We start from the raw sequence: 22883 nt of genomic DNA on the forward strand, positions 1-22883 counted from the left end.
GCATCTTCAGCATTGCTCCAAGGTAGTGATGGGGGGATTGCACATGAGTTCGGTGCTGCTCCATGTTGGTTTACCAACCTCCCTCGGTGACCTCAGCAGCTCCTTGGGGCAGCTTTCCCGGTGGGACCAGCAGCAGGTCTAACCAATAAAGAACTGAGAAGGGAGTGAAATGAGCAGAGAAACAATTCTAACCACCCCACAAATTATGGGTGCCATTTATCTCTGGCTCTTTTGCTCCTCCTGTGCCCCGTGGATGGGGTTTTTGTGCCCCTGTCTTCCAACTCTGGGGTGTTTGACTTGGCTTCCCAAGGCAGGGGGTACACTGCCCCCTCATAGGTACACCCAAGGAGTGGAGTGTCTTCCTGCCCCCCACTGTGGCCTGGGGGAATATCTGCCCTCTTTGGGGAGGGCAGCTGGTACTGGGGGTGGGTGGACACCCTGCTTTTGTGAGGAGGGGAAGGGGGGGGTGAATATTGTTGGGAAAAGGTATTAATTGGGATGCCTGGTCCTTTGGGGGAGAACACCTGGCCCTTAAAGAAGAGGTGCCCATCCCTTGGGATGGCTGTTAGAGAGATGCACAGACTCTGGAAGAACACTGACTACCCCTTGATATGCCTATAAGGGCGCTGCCTAGGTCTTGGGGGGTGGCCACAGTGGGATTTCCATTCTCTAAGAGGGCTGTCTATCTCTTGGGAAGTAGCTGCAGAAAGATGCCTGGCCCTGGAGGAGATACCTGGCCCTTGGGGTGGCTCTGGGGGGGTGGGTCTGCCCAGCACTGGGGAGAGGGAGCATATGGGGGAATGCCTGCACCAAGGAGGGTGGCTGGGGAGGGGGGTGAGTCCTCGAGGAGAGGCTATATGCACAACACCCTGTCCTCGGGACACGCTTAGGAGGGATGCCATTCCTTGGGGCATCTCCAGGGGGCTGCCTACCCTTTGCGGCGTAGCTGTGGAAGAAAGATGTAGGGAATGCTTTACTTTGTCGGGTGCCCATCCTCGGGGGTACAGCTATGGCGGGGCAGTGAGAGGGCTGCGTACCCACCCCGGGGGACGTTTACAGGGGGGATGTCCATCCCCAGGGCTGTCTGTGGGGCGCTGCCGGTACCGGGGCCGGAGGTGTGGGGCAGCCTCGGGCGGGGGCCGTGCCGGTGCCCCGATGCCGTCTCAGCCGCGCTCCCCCCCGCGGCGGGGCCGGTGCGGTGCGGCGCGGGGCGGCGCGGGGGGGAGCGCGGTGTGTGGCCGCCGGCGGCGGGCGCGCCGTTGCTTAGCAGCGGCGATGGGCGCTGCCGCGGCGGCGGCGGCCAATGGGAGCGGCGGCGGCGGCGCGGCCCCGGCGCCCCCCGCCCCCGCCTCCCCTTTAGAGGCGCGGCGGGCGGCCGGCGGCGCACACACAGCCCTCCATCCGCACCGGCACCGGCACCGGCACGGCCCCGCCGCGCGCATGGGGGCCGCCGCCGCGCTCGGCCCCACATAACGGGGGGTGCCCAGCCCCGCCAGCCGCCCCGCCATGCCGGACGAGCCCCCCCGCGCCGCGCCGCCGCCGCTGCGCGCCGCCCGCTGCAAGCCGCTGCCCGAGGTGAGTGAGGGGCGAGCATCGCCCGCTCTCGCGGGGGCTGCGGGCCGGGGAGGGGAATTCGGAGAGCTCGGAGGAGCCCGGGGCGGGCCGGGCGGGTGCGGGGACCCCCGTGTCCCCCGGCTCGGGGAAGCTCCGGCACTCGCGGTTCCGCTCCGAAGCCGAGTGCGGCGGCCGCGGGCATCCCGCCCCGCTGCGGGTCCCCTTCCCCAGGCAGGGGCTCTCCCTTCTCCTCTCCCGGGCTGACCCGATCCTCGCCCCCTCCGCAGGGCAGGGCCGTGGGCCGGAGGACTCCGCTGTGGCTGCGGGCCCGCTTTCAGGCGCTGCTCTTCGCCCTGGGTTGCCGGATCCAGCGGCACTGCGGGAAGGTGCTCTTCGTGGGGTTGCTGGTGTTCGGGGCGCTGGCCGTGGGACTGCGGGTGGCTTCCATCGAGACCGACATCGAGCACCTCTGGGTGGAAGGTAAGAGCGACCCAGCGGGCTCGGCCGCCCGTGGGAACGGTCCCGGTCCCGCTCCCGGCCCGGGCTTTGTCCCCCACGCGCGGCGCGGAGTGCGGGACCGGCCGGGAGGCAGGTGACAGCGCGGGAGCGGGGCGGGACGAGGAAGACGAGGATGCCGCCGCCGGGCGTCCCGTCACCGGGACCGCGGAGGACGGGGCCGTGGGTGCCCACGAGCCGGGGTCCCGTCTGCGCGGCCGCTCGGGCTGCGCCTTGCACGGGTGCGCGGTGCTGGGTTGAAGATGGACCCCCACGCGTGTCCCTTCGGGGGTCCCCGCGCGAAGGTGCTGACACGTGCGACGGGGATGGTGCTGGATACCCCCTTCCTGGTGGGAAGAACCCCCGGGAGCGGCAGCAGCCCCGCACTGGGGCAGAGCTGGCGCCGCGGAGCCGCCAGTCCCGGCACGGGACTCCGGCCCGGGGGGAACGGGAGCGCGGGCAGGGTCAGGCGGGAGCAAATCCCCGTTTCCGAGTGGAAGCGGCTGATCCCCTTTCTTTGTTATTAATAACTCCAGCGTGGATTTTCTCTCCGCGATCCCTGCAGCCCTGCTTCACGGGTCTGGGATTTGCTTTTTCTGCGCCTCCCTTCGGTTTTGGGGGGCCCCCGGGGGGGCAGCACCCCGAATCGCACCCCCGTCCGTGCCGCCGGGAGCGGCCGGGGGATCCCCCGGGCCGGGGGTCCCCGCGGGGTGCTGTGCAGGGGCAGATGTTGCTCAGCGGAGGGGTGTCAGCCATCTTTGTGCGGGAGCGCTGCCTCCTCCCCCACGCCCCGCTCCCTGTGTGGTCCTCAGCTACTCTTGGATTTGGTTCAACAATAGAAGCAACTTTGCTCTCCCACCCCCTTTTTTTTTTTTTTTTTTCTTTTTTTAATTTTAAAAAAAAGAGCTTTGCGCTCCCTGGCTGCTTGCACACAGATGCACGCACGGACCCCTGCCCAGGAATGCCCGGCTCTCCCACCTGCTCCCCACTCCCCAGGGATGTTTGTCCCCCCTCCCCAGATCTCGTCTCCATCACCCCCTTCCACTGCAACACGTAGCAGAGAAATCCAGTGATACCTCCCGGTCCAGCCCGCGCCTGAGCTGTGGCTGCTGAAGGAGGGACGTGCTCCCTCCGTGGTTCCCTCACTCTGGGTCGTGGCTCCGGCTCCATTGAATTTTTATTGTGCTTTTGGGGTAGCAAGGAGTCAGCGTTTTGTAGAACTGTGGCCAGGAAAGCGGCTGTGGTTGTTCCTGTTAAGGGGAATGGGACTTGCGGCACATCAGGGTGGAGAGCGGGATGGGGAAGGGGCCAAGCCTGGGGACGGCTGGAAGCGCCCAGAAACCCGGCTTTTCCTGTGCCCCACTGAGCTTCCCTGCTCGCACGGCCGCAGCCAGCAGCAACTGCGGCTGCTCTTGGGGGATTTCCCCCACACTGCGGTCTGGCTGTAATGTGGGTGCCAGGGGCCTCTCTCAGGAACCTTCGCTTTCTCATGGCTTCTCATCTTCTTCAGTGTCAGGAGTTGGATTTAATTTTATTTTTTTTTTTACTCTGTGGTGAAACCCCGCTGACGTGGGGAGTCCTGCCCCTTCCTTGGGCAATGGGTGCACTGGGGTCTGCGCACAGCCCCCGCTCTGGATCTGTGGCGCCTGCCTGAGGACAGTGTGCAATGCCAAGGGTGCTACTCAGAGCCCCCCCTTGTCCTTCCTGGGAGGGCTCTTTCCCCGGGAGTGTGCACTTGGGGCAGACCCCTCCGTGCCTTGCTCCTGGGTGGCACAGCCCCAGCGTCCTCAGGCGTTGGCACAACCTGTGACCACCAAGGACGATGTGTCTGAGATGGCTTTAGTCCCATGGGGTGGCATGCGTGGGTCAGGATGTGGAAGGAAGGTTTGCGGTGACACTTTCAGTCTCGTCTGTCAGCTGTGGGGCTGCTTCCCTTCCCCATAACCATCTGTACATCCCTGCCTCACCGCCAGCCTCAGCTTCTGCATTTTCTGGTGAGATCAAAGCATCCCCCTCATATGGCCAAGCCCTGATCACTGCACTCCATCCTGCTGGTGTGGGGATGGACATTATCAGGGGACAGGAGGGCCTGGGATGCCCCTGGAGAGTGGAACACAATTGCCCAGACTCTGTGGTTGCATCCAGAGCACTTGAAGCTGCTTTGGGATTTTTCTCAGCCACTACTTTCTCATGTTCCCACGCGTGTGGCAGGGTTGGAGTGTGTGTCCTCTGCAGTGAGCCTGGTACCACTGTGACAGGCTGAAGCAATGCAGTTCTTGCTCCTTGGCTGGCAAAGTTGGTATCCCATCAGCTTGATCCCATGTGTTTGGAATCCCCAGGGTGCTGGGCACCTGAGCTCCTGCCTCCTCTGGGGCGGTGAGGAGATGTTTGTGGGACTGTGGTTCATCCCAGCCCTGAGGCAGTTCTGTAGGGTGTCTAAGGGGCAGGGTATGTGTGCAGGGAATCCCAGGCCCATCATCCTAGCCCAGTGGGTCCCATTTCAGGGGCAGGGTGGTTTAAGGTTCCAGGAAGCCTCTGGTGACTGCACCCGACCACCTGCCTCTGCCTAACCAGGCTGAGGGATTTGGGTGGTGATGCTCCAACCCACAAACCACCCCGCCCAGGTGAGGTCCCAGTGCTGCAGGAGCAGAGTGTGACCCTGTGCCAGGCAGTCCCCATGGCAGCATGAGCTCTGCTGTCTGGGAGCTGGGATCCTGGTGAGCAGGGGAGAGAAGGGAGCTGCTTCCCATGGCAGCATGATGCTGATGTTCCATCCCCCTCCTCCCCAAACAGGGGAATAGGGTGGGCAGCCCTGCTTTGGCCCCATGACTGGGGTCAGCACTCGGGCCATGCTGATGGTATGTCCTCCTGAGCCTCGGCTGTGACCCCAGCCACTAGTGGGAAAGCAAAAGGTCTCCTGTCCCAATTCTGCAAATGTCCTTAGACCAGGGTGCTGGCTGAGGGGTTCTTGCGGTGTTCTGGGGTTATGCCTGACCTGTATCCCTGTTTGGGAGATGGAAGGAGGCTGTGTCACCCCATAAATTGGACTCGACTGTGGAAATGTTCAATTAGGCTCCTCCGAAGCAATTAGCCACTCAGAGGCTTTGCAATCCCGGCTAGCGGCGAGTGTTGAGTTACCTCTAGACACCTGGCAGCTGTTCCTGGCTCTCCCAGGGCGTCTCTAGGGCCAAGGGGCCGGGGAGGCGAGCTCTGGGCAGGCAGAGCCCTGGGTGGTGAATGGGTCTGCCTGATTTATAGCGCTGAGGGCTGGTTCAAAGGAAGGCCGGGTTAATTCCTAACCGGAACAGCCAAGCGCCCCGCACAGCCGTCGCGCTCTCAAAGAGCTGCTGAGTCTCCCTGGAGAAGACCCTGTCCCTTTCTGGAGGGGTCATGGACACCCCGAATATGCTGGTGGGATGAAATAGGACACATCTTATGGGGGTGAGGGGAATTTGCTCTCTTTTTCTCATCTTGGGGCACAAAGCTGAGAAACCCCCAACCCTCTTGGCAGTGTCTTCTGTCCTTCCTTGACCTCTGCGGCAGTTCTTGGCACAGGGCATCAGTTCCTCGGCACCCAGGACAGGGCTGGGATGCAGCCTGGAGCTCCCCCCGCGGCAGGCCAGCACGGAGAGGAGGTGCTGGCTGACTCTGTTCGCAGAGAGAGTGGCATAGGGAATGGGAAGGCCCCAACAGGAAGCCAAGGATGGGATTGAACGCTCTCAGCACTGTCTGTGTGGCCTCTCTTCCCAGCCTCTGTCCCCACTGTGCTGGGTGGGTCCCGTGGAGGGTGTGGGGCAGCAGCAGTGAGGGCGAGAGGGATGCCACAGCCGTTCCTGGGTGGGCACACAGAGAGGTGGGTGGTCTCCTGGCTGGGTGGGTGGGTCTGTGGGGTGGGATGTTTGTGCAGGGGCTGAGAAAGGAGCGGATGGATCTGGGGGGCTGTATGTGGCTGGTGCTGACAGGTTGGGGGGCTCTGATGGCAGTTTGTCCCTATCTCTGGGGCAGCAAGATGCCTGCTGGGATCTGCCCAGAGCTGGCGTCACTCCTGTGGGGTGGCTCCTGGACTGCCATGTCCCTGCTCTGTTCCCAGATGGGTGTCCTGGGGAAGAGGGTCCCCATTTCTCTTGGGGGTGTGGTGACACAAGTATTGCTCTGCAGGAAGGAAAGGGACAGCCCAAGGTGCCTGGGGACTGTCTTGCTTGGCCTGGTGGGATCTTTCCTTCAGCACCCTGCTGTCCTCTCTGTTTGCAGGGCCTGGGTATCTGTGGGGACCCGGTGCCCCCATCCTCGGGGCTTGGAGGAGTGAGGAGCAGCTGGGGTGTTGCTGCCATGAAGTGCTGAGGTCCCTGTTATCCCAAAAACCTGCCTGCCTGGCTCTCCCCTCTGCTCCGAAGTCCCCTCTGGCTCTGAAAGAACCTTTCTTCTTGAGAAGGGGGGAAGGGAAGGAGGCTCACCCAGTAGTCCCCCACCCACCAGAAGATGGGGTCCAGGCAGTTCACCTTTATTTATTTTTCTTTGGGAGGTGAGCGCAAAACCTCTTGCTCTTCCTTTTCCCTTCCTTGACAGCTTGGTCAGCTTTTTTGGGCTGGAAAATTTTGCTAATTAACCCAAAGAGACTGGAAGACTTTACAGATGGCTGCGGCTTATCTGCCCCTGTCCATTTTGCTTTCCTTTTCAACTCATATATTTTTTTATTTCCTAGAAAGTATTTTTCTTTTTTTATATACATATGTTTTTTTAACTTGGACATATCTACGGACTTAGGGAACGGGATCTTTTTTGTGTGTTTTAAATGTTATTTGGCGGCTGGGAGGGGGCAGCGCCAGGGCCCAAGAAGAGGGTTTTATTATCTGCCTCTCCCTCGGGCCTGGAAAAGTGGTCTGAGTTCAAAAAATTCATTTCTTGCCTGAATGAAGCCAGCAATGTGGAAAAATTTCACCATTCAGAGGGGGATGAATGTATGTTTCAACCACACATTAAGTGACATTAGCAAGCAGTGGAGTGCCTAATGTGGCCATTTTTCACAGCAGCCAACAGAGGGGGTGATTAGCATAATTAGTACAGGCAGCCCTATACATATGGAAATGGCAAATGCCTAAATGCCAACACCAGTGGAAATTTATGTCAATGCTGACAGGAGTCTTAGCGGTGAATAGTTCCCAACTGAATCCTCTCTCTCTCCCCCCCCTTTTCCCCCCCCTCTTTTTCGGGGGTCCGCTGTCCCCTCGGCGCTGGCCGGGGCGGTGCGAGCTCCCGGCTGCCCCCCTCGCTGTGCTGGGAACCGCCGCCCCCCGATTTGGGGTGATAAAGACATTAATTTAGCTTTGCCGTTAAACAAAAGAGTTCGGCCGGGGCCGGCGGCTGGGGAGCTGGCCCCAAATGGGCCCTTTCAGCCTCTCCGCCGCTGGCTTTTTGAAGGCATCCCCGTCTTCTGCCGCCCCTCTTGACTTAGTTGGGAGCCCCTTCCGTGGGGCTGGCTTTAGCTGGAGGTGCTGGGGCAGCGCCGAGCCCTCGTCCGTCCCTCGGTGCTGCTGGGGGCACCCATCTGCCACGCAGCTGCCCCCCTTCCCGGGAGCAGCCGCGGGGTGAATGGGGCCGGGAGGACGTGTTTTGACAGGATGGGGCCGCCGGGCTTTTGGCGAGGCTGGCGGTAGCGGCCGGGACAGGTAAAAATGGCTCTTTCAGTGTGCCCTGGGCGAGACTTCCTCCGGAGCAGCATGGGTCCTTTCACTGCCTCCCTAATCCAGCTAATCCGCCCCACAACACTTTGAAGGTGGCCTCCGGCTTGCACGCCGCTCAGCACGGGGAAGCTGCAGCCGAGGGATGCTTGGGGCGGTGCCTCGGGACCCCCTCCCACCGGGACGCGGGGTAGTGCTTGAGTTGTAGGATGGTTCTGGCATCCCTCCGAAGCCCCGGGGGCTCTGATCGCCCAAGGCAGGCGTCTCTGCCTCAGGATGTGCTCGGTCTGCGTTTGCCCCCGTGCGTGCCTCTTGAAGCAGGGGGGTGCTGCAAAGGGGGTTCCCCATGGGGATGGCTTTTCCCAGGGGATCTCGGCCTGACCTTGCCCCACTCCTAGCTGTGCCATTTTGGTGGTTCCCAACCCTAGCATTGGGATGTTGTGCTGTAGACAGGGAGCTGCTCATCGAGTCCCTTGCTAGTGGGCCCAACTGGAGCTGGGATCAGGGCTGCAACATCCCCTGCAGCTCAACATCATTTCCTGTCACATCCCGTAGCCCCATTACACCAAGTAGGACAGGGACTGATTTTGGAGGCCAAGCGAGAATGTCTACCCAGAAGTGTTCCCTCCCTGTCATCCTGTGCCACCCAAGTCACTCAAGCAGTGACAACACTGGCGGTGCCTGGGTGCCATCTGCACAGTGGTGGCAGTGCTGTTGACCATGACCTCTGATGGGACAGAGTGGTCTTTGCAGCATGTGTTTCCTGGGGAGACACTGGTACCTCTCTGGTCCCCAGCACCTCCCACATCCCTCCCTCGCCTTCAGCCTTGCCAGGCAGGGAGGGCTCAGTGTGGGGCTGGCAGCCTGCCCGGACCCACTGCCCTCCCTGTGCCACCCAGACACACTGCCCTGGCACACTCAGCCCGCAGCCTGCTGCCCCCCAGCCCTGGGTGCTTGGAGACAGGGACAGGGCACCACGGGGTTTGTTCACCTCCTGCCCTGCCCTGGGAAAGCATGGTGGGAGGTCCCCTTGCTGCCATAACCAGCGGGGTGGCTGCAAGGGGGCCAGCCCCGGGCTGGGGGGGCTTTGCAACTGCACTATGGGCAGAGGACCTGGCATAGGCTCATCTGACCCCAAACCCTCTGAGATGAGTCCGGGAGGTTCTGGCTACCCCTGGGGAGATGTGGAATGAGCTGGGATCAGACCCTTCCCAGGACAACACAGGGGCTGAGGCTCTGTCTTGGCTGGAGCAGCTGAGGGCAGAAGTTGGTCCCACTATATAAGGGTGAACTGGCTGCAGTGCTTTGGGTCCTGAGCCAGGAGGGTTTGGGGTGCAGTGGCAGGGGAATGGCTCAGGCAGGGTGGCCGGGAAGGGGGCAGGGAGGCTTCAGCCCTGCTCTGTAATTTTGTGGCGGATGCTGTAATTACGGAGAGGGCTCTCCCGGCATGGCCCGTGGATGGGAGGCAGCCGCACATGCAGCCACCCTCACTGCCAGGGACCCTGTCCCATCCTTAGCATCCACTGTCCCTGCTTGGGCACGGCAGGAGCCTGCTCTGCACCCCGGGTGTTTGGAGTGCAAGTGGCTGTAAGGTCCCAATCCTCCCTCCAGCCGGAACTGCTCTGAGCCTGCACCCACAACCCCCCCAGTGTGAAACTCCCAGCAGTGGTACCAAGGAGCAATGCCCAATCCCAGCGAGGATGCTCCTGCCTCGGGAGACTGTCCTGCCTCCAAGCCCTGCTGTTGGATTTTGGAGGGAGCTGGGGGTCCAGGGCAGTGAAGCCAAACCCTGCCGGGGAGCAGAGCAGGCTGTTAGTAAGCAGGACCGGACGCCTGATTGGAACCAGAGAGCCCGTTGTATGAAAAAGCCAAGGGCTCCCTTTGTTAATTGGAATAAAAAAATAAAAAAAAAAAAAATCCAACACAACAACAACAACAAAAAGGAAGAATTTGCATACAGTTCCTCATTAACGTGCTCATTGTTGGTATGGGGGTGCCCCCCCAGCCCCCTCCCCGGCCGGGGGGCTGCGTGGGGCGTCTCGCCCCGCTCCCGGGCTGGCCGGCCGGCGGGCGTGCGCCCGTTTGAAGTGTCCTTGGCAGCCCTGTGTGCGCTGCCTTGTCTTTTCATGTTGCTCTTTGGTTAATTAGGGTGTTGGAATTTGAGGCTTCCTCACGGCCTTTGAAGCTTGCTGACGGCTCGCAGTGCCCTGTTCCAAATTAACACTAATTACAAGGGACGGCTTTTTATTTTCTCTCTCTCTCTTTTTTTTTTTTTTTTTTTTTTTTTCCCCCTCCTCTTTAATTTTTCGGGGGGCTCGCCCCCACCCCATGCTTGCAGATGTGTGGCTCCTCCCGCAGCCGTGCTGGGCGGAGATGCCGGCAGGGCAGGGCGTAGCAGGATGCATCCCCCGGGAGCAGCAGCGCTGTCGGGCACCCCCTCATCGCGGTGTCCCACCTCCCGCCCGGCTTCGGCGTGGGTGGCATGGCTGAGATCAGAGCAGCTTGGCGCACCTCCTGCCCGACCTCCCACCCTGCTGGGAACGGGATGGGCGTCCCACTTCCCCCCACCCCTGACACCCACCCTCCCTGTGTCCTCGTCCCCTCGCCCTGGGTGCTGCTATCCCCTCTGACACACACGCACAAAAGCCGCGGCCGTGTCCCCCCCTCCCTGTCCCTGGCACAACCTCTATCCCAACTGGCATCTGATGGACACCAGCTGCTCCCTGGCCCAGCCAGGAACAATAAAGATGCTTTGCCCTCCCCGTTCCCAAAAAGCAAGAAAAAAAAAAACCAAAACACCAACCCATATAATAAGTCATTAAAAGGGAAGATTCTGCTCCTTATTTGCGGTCTCGCTTTGGCCTCCTCGGTGCTGGCGGAGGGCCAGGCCCGCCGGGGCCCCCGCCTCTTGCTGAGGGAGCATCCTGGTGCAGATGAATCGTGACCTCCCCTCGCTTTCCTGGGGCTGGGCAGGAGCTGGCCTCACCCCTGCCAGCGGCACTGCCTTGGGAAGCATCCCACGCTGGGGCATCCTGGGGTACCCCAGTGGGTGGCACTGGGATGGAGGCTACACCCCAGATGTGCCAGGGCAGCGTCCCACCCACCCTGAGCAGGGGGCTGGGAGCAGGGCAGCCAAGTGGTGCACTTGGGAGGGGTTTCAGGATCCACTTCCCACCCTCCTCTGGGTGGGAAGTGGATCCCCTTTGCTATGCCAAGAGGGATGGGGGCCCCCATTCGAAGGGGATGGGGACAGCTGTCCCTGGGCTGGTGCTCAGCCATGCGAGAGACCGTGCAGGGTTTGGTCCCGGCCCCAGCCACGCTGGCTGGGAGGGGATTCCTCTTCCACGCCGAGGCAGCCGCAAATGGAGTCAGTGGCTTCAGCTGGAAACCTTGGCCCTGCTGTACTCTGGGCTCTCCTGCTGCCAAAGGGGGACAGATCCCAGAGCTTTGGCAGGGAAGGATGATGTCCCCAGCACCACTTCCCTCCCCTGTCCCCAAACCGCTGCTGTGGCAGCCGACAGCTACAGGGACTTTGGGGTGCCTGCCTCTCTCTGTGCTCCTTCCCTGCCTGCCTTGGGGTGCCGTGGAGGAGCTGGGCTGGGCTGGGGTGCCCCCAGTTTTGCTTCCTGTTTTGTGGGCTGGTTTTGGGCCTCTGCAGCACCCACCACAGTGCATGGAGTGGAAGTGGACAGGTTGGGTCCGCTTCGCTTCACCAACCATCTGGCTGTGGGTTTATTCTGGTGAAAGCAAAGCCAACAAGCTGCTTTGGGGCTGGGTATAAAGTTGGTGGGAAGGGGGATGCCTGGTCCAGTGTGTCCTGAGGTGGTCCCTGTTTGGATCCCTTGGGTGTGAGCACCCAGAGGATGCAGCAGTTGGGGAACCCCACACTAAAAGCCCCTGTGAGTGATCATGGCACTATCTGATGTTGCGCGGTCTTGATTCTGCCCATCCCATTCCCTGGGCATCCTGATGGGCAGGGCAAATTGATGGGATAGGGGCTCTGCCTGCCCTGGCACTGACAGGGCACATTGTGATCCCCTTCACAGCGGGCAGCCGGGTGAGCCAGGAGCTGCGCTACACCAAGGAGAAGTTGGGCGAGGAGTCTGTCTACACCTCCCAGATGTTGATCCAGACCCCGAAGAAGGATGGTGATAACATCCTGACACAGGAGGCCCTGCAGCTCCACCTCGAGGCGGCCTTGGCCGCCAGCAAGGTTCAAGTCTCACTGTACGGAAAGTGAGTCGGGCTCCAGATGGGGGACGGGGACCCCTGCTATGCTCTGCACATCCCTCTACCCCTTGCCATGTCCCCTGTGGGATATGCCCATTTTCAGCTCCTCCTCCTGCCTTTCCAGATCGTGGGATTTGAACAAGATCTGCTACAAGTCGGGTGTCCCCATCATTGAGAATGGCATGATTGAGAGGGTAAGTGCTGGTCATGGATGGCCTTCTAGAGCCCCCCGGGGGTGCTGTTGACCCGCGGGGTCAGTCCATCAAAGAATGGCAGTGTATGGGCTGTGGTGGGGACAGGGCTTGTCAGCCCCAGGTGCTGTGAAGGCACTGCTGGCTGGATGTGGGAAGGCACGGGTTTGGGAAGTCCAGCAAGGCGGGGGGAGACTGAGGGGTCTGATCCATCCCTGCTGACCCCTCACATGTCCTCCTACAGATGATAGAGAAGCTGTTCCCCTGTGTGATCCTGACACCGCTGGACTGCTTCTGGGAAGGCTCCAAGCTGCAGGGAGGCTCAGCCTATCTCCCGTGAGTGTGTGTGGGGAACTGTCCTGGCCTGTGGGGGACCTTGGGTGGGAGCAGGTGCTGGGGATGCTGCCGAGGGTCTGTGCTTGACCTCCCTTTGCAGCTTGGCTCTGCCTGCTCCAAGGTGCTTCAATGCTGCAGCTTGTCTTGCTCAGCCCTGGGTTGGTCCTACCACCATTGCTGTCCCGCTGGGTCAACACCCTGGGGACAGGTCCCTGTCCTCCCCTGCCTGGCCTTGGTGCCACAGGTAGGGCTACACCGCTGCAGGGGGCCTGCAGCCCGCAGGCAAGAACTGTCCATCCCATCCCATCCCATTCCATCCCTCCCACTGGCCAGGGATGGGGATGGGGGACAGTGGCTGTGCCACAGGCAGGTCCCTGAGGCTGCAGGTCCCCTGGCAGTGCTTTGTGGATGCCACGATTGTGAGGAGGCACCCACACTCCTGAGCTGTGCCCAGGGGCATGGAGGGCACAGAGTCCCTGGGCTGGGTGGCAAGTGAGTCCCAGCCAGCTCCTCACACCGTGGTGGTGGGGCTGGGGACCCCGGGTTGGGCCGGGGAGCCTCCCCCACATTCCTTCTGTTTACGCGTGTGTTTGTCCGGGAGAGCTGGGGTGGCTTGTGCATTGTCAGCAAACGCAGCCCTGTGCTTTCTCATGCTAATGCTGCTCTGAAAGCTGCCCCTTGCCAAATAGATGAAATAGTGGCCTTATTCAGGCTGCTGCGGATGGGAGGAGGGGGAAGGGGCCACAGCCTCCCCAGCCAGGACTAGGGAGCTGGTTTTGCCCCCCCAACACCTCAGGTTCTCCCCATCCCAGGCTGGGGAACTGCTGAGAGCAGGAACAAGTGGGGCTGGGGTGGCTGTGCCAGATGGGATGCTGGTGGCATTGCTGGCCGGCTTGGGCAGCATTCTGGGACTGAGGCCCGTGGAAGGCAGGGTGGCACTGGAGCAGCCATGGGACTCATCTCTCCTAGCAGCCGAGGGAGCGGGTGCCCGGGCAGGCACCCCAGCTGAGTGCAGCCGGCCCATGGGGACTCGTCCCCCTTTTTAACGCCAAGGGGTGAACGGGGTGGGAGCTGGGAGAACAAAGAGCAGCAATCTATGGAAAGACAAAAGGATTTGCCCTGGCTCAGTGAAGCAAGCGAAAGCAGATAAAAGGGGCTCTCTTTGGAAGCAGCAGCAGCTCCAGTTGGTATGTGGGAATCTCGAGCGGCCGGCTCTGGCCCAGCCAGCCTTCATGAATTATTAGGCTGCGTTTCTCCCCAGAGCCCACACTTGCTTGGGGCTTTTTCTTCCCCTCTTTGGAGCGCTGGGCTGGGTTATTGGCTTTTTTGTGTGTCCTTTCTGTCTTAAAAAAGAAGCTGAGTGAGGCTGGAAGCTGGCCCCCAGCTCCCCAGGCTGGGGTGGAGGGAGCAGAGCAGGCAATGGGAAAAACCCTTTTCCTGGGTACCCAAGTCCCCTGCAGTCCTGCTGGACCACCAAGAACCCACTCCACGCCCAGCTCCCAGTATTGTGCTGAGCCCCCAGGACCTCTGCTGAGCCCCAAACTCTCCATCTTGGGGGAAAATGGCAGGAAGGGTGTAAGGGATGCCGGGAGCTATTGCCTGCCTGCTCCCCTCTATCAAGATGTTAGCCCACGGGCAGTAATCGGCCTGACTGCTCACACAAAGCGGGGCCAGGCAGCAGGGCCGGCTCCCCCCGCTTTGTCCCAGACTAACAGGATCAGGCACGCTACTTGACTCGGGGCATGGCCCGCTGTGGAGCACAGGGCACGGGGGATTCCACGGGCGGCCCCGGGAGGGGGTAAGGGATGTACTGGGGGCTGAGCTTGTCTGCATCCCCACATCCTGCCTGTGAGGGCATCCGCAGCACCCCTGGCATGGGCTGGCAATGGTGGTGATAGGGGGATGCCAAAACCCACCCACTGTGGGTGAGTTTTGGCATCCCCCATGACCCCAGTGCTGCTCTCTGCCCAGGGGCCGCCCGGACATCCAGTGGAGCAACCTGGACCCTCTGCAGCTGATGGAGGAGCTGGGGCAGTTCACATCCCTGGAAGGCTTCAAAGAGCTGCTAGACAAGGCAGAGGTGGGACAGGCTTACATGGAGCGGCCCTGCCTGGACCCCCAGGACCCCCAGTGTCCCTCCAGTGCCCCCAACAAGCAGAGCCAACAGGTGGGTCACTGTCCATGAGGACCAGGATTGGGTGTGGGAGGGTGCTCTCCTACCCGCCCCACAATCCTGACACCTCCCCTCCACCCACAGAGCCCCGACATCCCGGCCGAACTCTCGGGGGGCTGCCACGGCTTCTCCAGGAAGTTCATGCGCTGGCAGCAGGAGCTGATTTTAGGCGGCACGACCAAAGACTCCCAGGGCAAGCTGCTACGGTAAGAGCTGCTGTGGTGTGGGCATCCCCAGGCAGAGGGCAGGTCACCTGCCCTGGCTGCAGGAGGGGCTTTGGGGCTGTCTCAGAGGCTGCTGAGTGTGTGGTGCCAGTGAGCAAGGCAGCACTTTGGAGCTAGGAGGCAGGATGCCTGGATCCTCTCCTGGCTGTCTGTGGTGGGGATGGGTGCCGTGGGGTGGGGGACGGACCCATTCCTGCATCCTGGGGCGCTGCAGCTGGTCCCAGCGAGGTGCGTGCCTGTCCCCCAGCGCTGAGGCCCTGCAGACCATGTTCCTTCTCATGAGCCCCCGGCAGCTCTATGAGCACTTCAAGGATGACTACGAGATCCATGATATCAGCTGGAGCGAGGAGAAGGCAGGAGCCATCCTGGAGGCCTGGCAGAGGAAGTTCGTGGAGGTAAGCACCAGGAACAGCCCCCACATGGGGCTGGGCAGGGGTGAGCCTGTGCATGGCATCCCTCTGTGCTCAGGTTTTCATGTGGCCACGGTTCTGGCACACTGTCTTTTAGTCCAGTGCATCCCTAGGGACTGTCAGTGGTGATGCTGGCACACTGAATGGCTCTGGGGTGGGTGTACTGTAGAGCAGGGGGCTCCTGACTCCTCTAATGGGATGCACCTCTGGCAGCTGGCACAGGACTCCATCCCTCCCAACGCCACACAGAGCGTCCATGCTTTCTCCACCACCACGCTTAACGACATCATGAAGTCCTTCTCTGACGTCAGCGTCATCCGGGTGGCTGGGGGCTACCTCCTCATGGTACGTGTGCCCCTTCTCTATGTCCTCTGCCACCCCTCCATGTCCCCCCAGGCCCCTGCTAACCCACTGTGCTCTTGCAGCTGGCCTACGCCTGTGTCACCATGCTGCGGTGGGACTGCTCCAAGTCCCAAGGGGCTGTGGGCCTGGCTGGGGTCCTGCTTGTGGCTCTCTCCGTCGCCTCTGGCCTGGGGCTTTGCTCACTGCTGGGCATCTCCTTCAATGCAGCCACCACCCAGGTATGTGCTAGAGGAAGAGCTGGGTACTGTGAGGGCGGGGAGGGTGGGACCCTGAGGGCTCAGGGGCGGCTGAGTCCCCTCTCAGGTGGTGGCCATGTCTCTCTGCTCACACCAACTGCTCTGCGGCAGGTCCTGCCTTTCCTGGCCCTCGGCATTGGGGTGGATGACATGTTCCTTTTGGCTCACGCCTTCACCGAGACGAGCCAGCACATCCCCTTCAAGGTGAGCACTGAACACTGCCCAGGGATTTCTCGGCCTCCTCCTGCCTCCCCATGGTCCCTCTCATCACCCCTTCCCTGTCCTGCAGGAGCGGACGGGTGAGTGTCTGAAGCGCACGGGGACCAGTGTGGCTCTCACCTCTGTCAGCAACATGATTGCCTTCTTCATGGCAGCCCTGGTGCCCATCCCTGCCCTGCGTGCCTTCTCCCTCCAGGTAGGGCCGTGGTCTCTTTATGGGGGATGGGAAGGGATGGCCAGACCCCGCTTTGACATGTGTCCCCCAATACCCGCAGGCTGCAGTGGTTGTTGTGTTCAATTTCGCCATGGTGCTCTTTGTTTTCCCTGCTATCCTGAGCCTGGACCTGCACCGCCGGGAGAAACGCCGGCTCGACATCCTCTGCTGCTTCTACAGGTACTGACACTGGGCTGCCTGGGCTGGGTCTGACCCCACGGCTCCCTAGATGGGGTGACTAGGTATCTCATCCTCTCTCTGCTCCACTCTCTCCATGCAGCCCTTGCTCCTCAAGGGTCATCCAGATCCAGCCCCAAGAGCTTGCTGACGCCAACGACAACCATGCCTGCCACCCATCTCCTTATGGGCACCCTGGCATGGCCACCAGCACCCAGATCACCACCACTGTGCAAGCCTTCACCCGGTGTGACCCCTCAGGCCACCACATTGTCACCGTCCTGCCACCCACCTCCCAGGTGTGCACCTCACCTGCCATCCTCCTGCCCCACAGTGACCCCTTGGGCTCTCAGGTCTTCGCCCCATCCAGCTCCACCCGGGATCTGCTGTCCCAGCTGGATGAGGCCAAGGGTGGCCGGGAGTGTGTCCCCCTGCCCTTCTGCCGCTGGAGCCTTGCTGATTTCGCCCGGGAGAAGTACGCCCCTCTCCTTCTGCGCACCCGGACCAAGGTGAGGGGGACAGCCCTGGTGGTGCCACTCAAGGTGGATGGGTGGCACAGGACTCTTCCTAACCCCCTCGCTGTCCCCACAGGTGGTGGTGGTGGTGCTGTTCCTGGCACTGCTAGGGCTGAGCCTCTATGGCACCACCATGGTACATGATGGCCTATACCTGACGGACATCGTGCCACGGGACACCAAGGCACACGCCTTCATCTCAGCCCAGTTCAAGTACTTCTCCTTCTACAACATGTTCATTGTCACTAAGGGTGGCTTCCACTACCCGGGTGCCCAGGCTGCCCTGCTGAGCCTGCACCAGGCCTTCAGCACCGTCAAGTACGTGGTACGGGAGGGCAACCGCGACCTGCCTAAAATGTGGCTCCATTACTTCCAGGACTGGCTGAGAGGTGAGGGACCTGCCTCTTCTCCATGACCTCCCTGCCTGACAGTCCTCTCCTCAGCCTGCATGCTCCCCAGTGACCTGGGAATGCCTTCCCTTGTGTGCAGCACCCTGGGTAGCACTGGAAGCTGAGCCTTGGGGCTTCTGTGTGCCCATCCCTCTGTCACCTCACTCCCTGGGTCACACGGGGTGGTGTGCAGGGTGGTGTGTCCCCAGGGATGCTTATCCCCCATTCTGCATCCCCAGGGCTCCAGGCCACCTTTGACAGGGACTGGCAGGCTGGGCGCATCACCCATGACAGCTACCGCAATGGCTCCGAGGATGGGGCACTGGCATACAAGCTCCTCATCCAGACTGGCAACAAGAAGGAGCCCTTCAACTTCAACCAGGTGAGTGATGACAGGGCTGGGCTGACTGGGCTGGGAATGTCTGTGCCCCAGCTGCCCAGCTCATGCCCACTCCTGGTCTCTCCTGAAGCTGACCACGCGGCGACTGGTGGATGAGAATGGCATCATCCCCCCTGACACCTTCTACATCTGCCTGACGGTGTGGGCCAGCAACGACCCCCTGGGCTTTGCCGCCTCCCAGGCCAACTTCTACCCCCCACCCCCCGAGTGGATTCATGACAAGTACGACACCACGGGCGAGAACCTGCGAAGTGAGTGAGCATGGTGGGCTCCTCAAGGTCCCCTCTGCCCCCAGCATTCTCCTGCAGAGTACCCAACTCCCCACACATTTTTGCCCTGAAGAGAAGCCCCTCACATCCCTCATCCCATCTGGTAAACTGCCTTGCTTCCCAATGCTTAACCCTCGTCCTCTTGCATCCCACACCCTGAGCATCCCACCGTACATTCCCTATGCCTTAAGCAACACACGCCTGCTCCAGCCTATGAGCGTCTCACTGCAGAGAGTAAGCCACTAATGCACAAAATCTTACAGGCAGAGAAATGCCCTGCCCTCCTCCTTGACCCAAGTCTGTTCCCTACACACTCCCCAGACCTGTGGTAGCCAGCCAGGCATCAGGCTGCCCAGGCCTCCCTCAGGCTGGTGTGACTGTGGTGCTCTCCTGCTGCCTGTCCCCCCGTACTGCCCATACCCTCATACTGCCTGTGATCTCCTCACCAGTCCCAGCAGCCCAGCCGCTGGAGTTCGCCCAGTTCCCCTTCTACCTGAGCGGGCTGCGTCGCACGTCCGACTTTGTGGAGGCGATTGAGAGCGTACGGGCCATCTGCCAGGAGGCCGCCCAGCGCCACGGCGTGCTGAGCTACCCCAGCGGCTACCCCTTCCTCTTCTGGGAGCAGTACATCGGCCTGCGGCACTGGTTCCTGCTGGCCATCAGCATCCTGCTGGCCTGCACCTTCCTTGTCTGCGCCTTGCTGCTGCTCAACCCCTGGACCGCCGGCATCATCGTGAGTACGCACCTGATACAAGGGGGATGGCCCTGATGGGTGGGATCAGGGACATGCAGCCTTTCTCCTGTCCTGCTAAGTGGCCTTGGGTACCTGCTTCGTGGGAATTGGGTGATGGACTGGCCAGGGGCACTCTGGGGGGAAGGGATGTCCATATGAGGGTGGCAGTGGGTGGGAGACTCCTGTATGGAGGGATCAGTAGTATCACTGATGAGGAGAACAGAGGCCCCGGATACATCCATGCAGTAGAGTGTTGGGAACACCCATATGGAGGTGGCAGTTGTTGGGGAGCCACATGGAGGGATCAGGGAACCTGTTATGATGGGAATGTGTGTAGTGGGCAGGGGTTTGATGACTTCCATGCAGAGCAGTGTGAAGGCTACCCCCAGAAGATGGGACAGAGGGACACCCCAAATAGAGGGAAAAGGGTTGGTGAGGTGAGGCTGCCCTATATGGAATAGGATCAGGCTTGCCAGGGAGGGGGCCAGCCAATCAAAGCCATCTCTCATTGACCCCACCACCCTCCAGGTCTCTATCCTGGCCATGATTGCTGTGGAATTGTTTGGCATCATGGGGCTGATGGGCATCAAGCTGAGTGCCATCCCTGTGGTCATCCTCATTGCCTCAGTGGGCATCGGTGTGGAGTTTACTGTCCACGTGGCCCTGGTGAGTACAGACTAATTCCAGTTCCCACTCCCTGGCACCCTCATCCGCTTGGCCATGTGCTAATGGGTGTCCCATCATGGGTGGCACATGGGGACAGCCCCGCATGACATTTCCATCCCACCTAGGGCTTCCTGACAGCTGCGGGGAGCAGGAACGTGCGCTCAGCCGCAGCACTGGAGCACACTTTTGCGCCAGTGATGGATGGTGCTGTCTCCACCCTCCTGGGTGTCCTCATGCTGGCTGGCTCTGAGTTTGATTTCATCATGAGGTGAGCACTGAAGAAGGGTAAATCAGCCACATGCTGGCCTACAAGAACTTTGGCAGTGGGAGCTGGTGGGTGTGGCGGCCCCCTCTGTCTGACAGTGGGAATGTGGGATAGCTGGTGAGCACATCTTGCTGGGGACTGCCATTCCATCTTGCCTGGAGGCTGGGGAGACATGGCAGGGCCAGGGGGTGTGGAATGGGAAGCCATGTTTGCGATGGAACAGGTTCATGATGGCTGCGCCTGCTTACCCCATGTGCCTATGGCCCCCTCAGATATTTCTTTGCGGTGCTGACCATCCTGACGTTGCTGGGGCTGCTCAACGGGCTGGTGCTTCTGCCCGTGCTGCTCTCTGTCATCGGGCCACCCCCTGAGGTACAAGACCCCTTCATCCCACCTCTCCATCATCCTCCCCAACCCCGTACCCATGTCTCTCCATCCCTCATTGCCCCTCTCCCTGCCCACCTTTCACCCCTTATCCATCTTTGCCTTGTCCAGTCCTAACCTCATCTCAAAACCACCTCAGCCCATCCCTTGCCCTGTACCATCCCTCTTCTACCTCATCCTGACCCACATTCTACTTGCCTCATACATACCTACCTGACCTTTTTCCTGCTACATTCCACACACAACTTCCCTCATCACTCCCTACTCATTTGATCCCATCCCTGCTTCACCTGGCATCACTCACATCCCTATCCTTGCAACAGCCCTTACTCCCTACTTCTCCATGCTCCCTGCTTCTCCATACTCCTCTGTCCCTGGCTCGTCTGACCGTTCTTCTCTCCCCAGGCATCCCTGGTGGATAATGGCCCCTGCCTACCCCCACCAGAGTCGATACCCCCATGTCTGGGCCCTGGGGGACTGTACGTCCGGCGCGCTCCAGCCTGGCCCGCCACCTTCCCTGAGCCCTCCGACACAGAGCACTACACGGAGAGCGTGGGGCCAGGCAGCCCACGGGGACCCTTCGTTGTGCCCCCTGCCCCAGCACACATCCTACTGGAGGCTGGCAAGGACCCCAGCTTCCCCCGCATCACTGTGAGTGTCTCTACCCATTGTGGCATTGCCAACTCCCCTGCATCCCCAGGGAGAGGGTTGTGGAAAGAGCTGGGGGATGGGGGCTGGTGGTGTTGCCAGAGGGATGCTCAATATGACTGGGGACCCTCATGCTTCGTTCTCCCCCTCTAGGTGCTGAAGCCCTACAAGGACAGCCTGGAAGTTCAGGGGAAGAAAGACGTTTCTGACCCTCAGCCTGCAGCCCCCCTGCCCTTCAGGGAGCCGTGCACCACACTGCCCCGAGATTCCCCGCAGCCGTGCCCACCGGGCACCCGGCCAGCCCCCCCTGCAGCCCTGCCCACCTACAGCACCCACCTGCAGGGTCCTGCCGGCAGCTACACCACCGTCACGGCCACCGCATCAGTGACAGTGGCCCTGCACCCCACACTGCCTGGCTCCTACCCCACCTTCAGCCCTGAGGGCTTCACCAGCAGTGAGCGGGACTGCCTGGACGAGCCCAGCACCAGCAGCACCACTGTGCCCGACACCTTTGAGATGCAGAACATGGGACACCACAGGGCGGGTGCCTGGCGCTAGGTGAGCTTGGGTATGCCCTACCCAGGGCTGGTGCATGGCAGCGTGGGGGTGCGAGGTAGGTGTGGAGGGACCCAAGTGACCCCCAAATCTCTCTCCCTGCAGATTGCTGGTTCCTGGGCAGAGCATCTCCCGAGCACCCAGTGGGCACAGGAGGGTGCAGAGCAGGGTCACCTGTGTCGTGCTGCTAATCGCCGGAGCGGTCTTGGCCGAGGAGGACCAGCCCCCCTGCACTCTGCACTGGGGCTTGGTAGGGCAGGCTGGCACTTCTATGCAAGCTGTGTGCAGGCCATGCCATGCCCGCATGTCCCTCACCCGAGGCTGTACCGTTGGTGCCGTGTCCCATCACCCAGGGCTGGGGGTTATCCTGCCCTGGACTTTTTGCCCCCCAGAAATGGAAGCACTAACTCCCCCCTCTGTTTCTGGAGCTGCTGGCAAGGTGGACTCGGTGCCATGCCAGCTCCCCCTCTGTGGGGTCACTGCCTGCTCCCCATCACCTCCTCCTGGGACCACCCATCCCAGGCCATGAGCTGGGGTACCCCAACAGGGTGCCCTGATGCCCCCTGTTTTGATAAGGGGGCAGCCCCAGAGCCAGCTATGCCCTGGCATGCCATGGGCAAGGCCTAGGGTGGGCACCCCCACCTTTATTTATTGCAAAGGGAAACTATCTATAGAGAGATATATATTTTTAAGCTTATTTTAAAAGATTTATTTCTCAGCCTACAGCCTCACCCGGCTGCCCAGGGTGCAGGCAGGGAGCGGGCAGACCCTTTGCCCAGTGCAGGGCTGCCCACTGGAGGCAGCAGGAGCCTGGGGGCACAGACCTGGTTCATGCCCCAACTCCATGGGCAGCTCACCCCTTCCAACATGCTAGTTTGTGCCTCACTTTCCCCAGTGGCAAGGATGGAAAGGCTGGAGATCATGGATGTGCCACAGTGGAGAAAGGGAGTCTGCGGCTCCCCAGCACACAGGCATGGTTTTGGAAGGGGGAGATCCTTGGAGTGGTCCTTGCTGTGCCAAGCCCCTGAGCTGTCCCACGATCACAGCCCCCTGTGTCACACTTGTGCTCTGTCCAGGGGATGGCACAGGCTTGAGCATGCACAGGACGCTGCACGCTGACATGGGCTCCCATGGTGCCACCAGGCACATCTTGCTGGGAAACGGTATTACTTACCATGTCCCCGTGCAACGGGGCTGTCCCTGCAGCCAGCCCCTGTCCCCGTCCCCATCCCAGGCACCCTCCGCACCGTTACCCAGCACTTTAACTCCAGCGGTGTTTGCTGTGCCTGTGGCCCCAGGCCCCCCGACACTGCCGCTGAGCAGGGGTGGCCTTGGGGACCCTGTCCCCGTGCCAGGCGTGGGCACGGCGGGCAGCCCCCCCCAAAACACGTCATCTAAGTTATTTATATCAAAGAGAGCAAAGGTTTATTTTTGTAGTTTGTACAGGCGGTAGTGGGGACTGAAGGTTTATTTTTAAAGAGTAAATATATATATTATATATAAATTACCTGCTGTGTCCGGCCCTTTCTCCTGGGGAACACAGATGGAAGGGCGGTATG

At 61.0% G+C, this 22883-nt stretch overlaps 1 protein-coding gene across 1 annotated transcript; it reads left to right on the forward strand.

Annotated features, from left to right (window-relative positions):
• Positions 1-1506: 1506 nt before the first annotated feature.
• Positions 1507-22831, forward strand: PTCH2 (patched 2). Its single transcript, XM_050977518.1, has 24 exons — positions 1507-1575; positions 1842-2034; positions 11774-11963; positions 12082-12151; positions 12393-12484; positions 14456-14651; positions 14742-14863; positions 15096-15276; positions 15505-15636; positions 15717-15872; positions 16002-16094; positions 16180-16305; positions 16385-16503; positions 16604-17009; positions 17092-17404; positions 17644-17786; positions 17875-18055; positions 18523-18806; positions 19335-19472; positions 19598-19740; positions 20010-20109; positions 20527-20772; positions 20923-21327; positions 21430-22831. Exons 1-23 carry the CDS (start codon positions 1507-1509, stop codon positions 21325-21327), a joined length of 4098 nt encoding a protein of 1365 aa, XP_050833475.1. The 3' UTR covers positions 21430-22831.
• The last annotated feature ends 52 nt before the right edge of the window (positions 22832-22883 follow it).

The sequence above is a fragment of the Serinus canaria genome, chromosome 8, assembly GCF_022539315.1.
Source record: "Serinus canaria isolate serCan28SL12 chromosome 8, serCan2020, whole genome shotgun sequence".
NCBI classification, from domain to species: domain Eukaryota; kingdom Metazoa; phylum Chordata; class Aves; order Passeriformes; family Fringillidae; genus Serinus; species Serinus canaria.

What these genes read in the sequence shown, in the direction of transcription:
- PTCH2 (XM_050977518.1), top strand. Translation starts at nt 1,507, where the DNA reads ATGCCGGACGAGCCCCCCCGCGCCGCGCCGCCGCCGCTGCGCGCCGCC. An exon ending in CGAGCACCTCTGGGTGGAAG is followed by an intron (nt 2,035 to 11,773) that starts GTAAGAGCGACC and finishes TCCCCTTCACAG; the next exon opens with CGGGCAGCCGGGTGAGCCAG. An exon ending in CCAGCTTCCCCCGCATCACT is followed by an intron (nt 20,773 to 20,922) that starts GTGAGTGTCTCT and finishes CTCCCCCTCTAG; the next exon opens with GTGCTGAAGCCCTACAAGGA.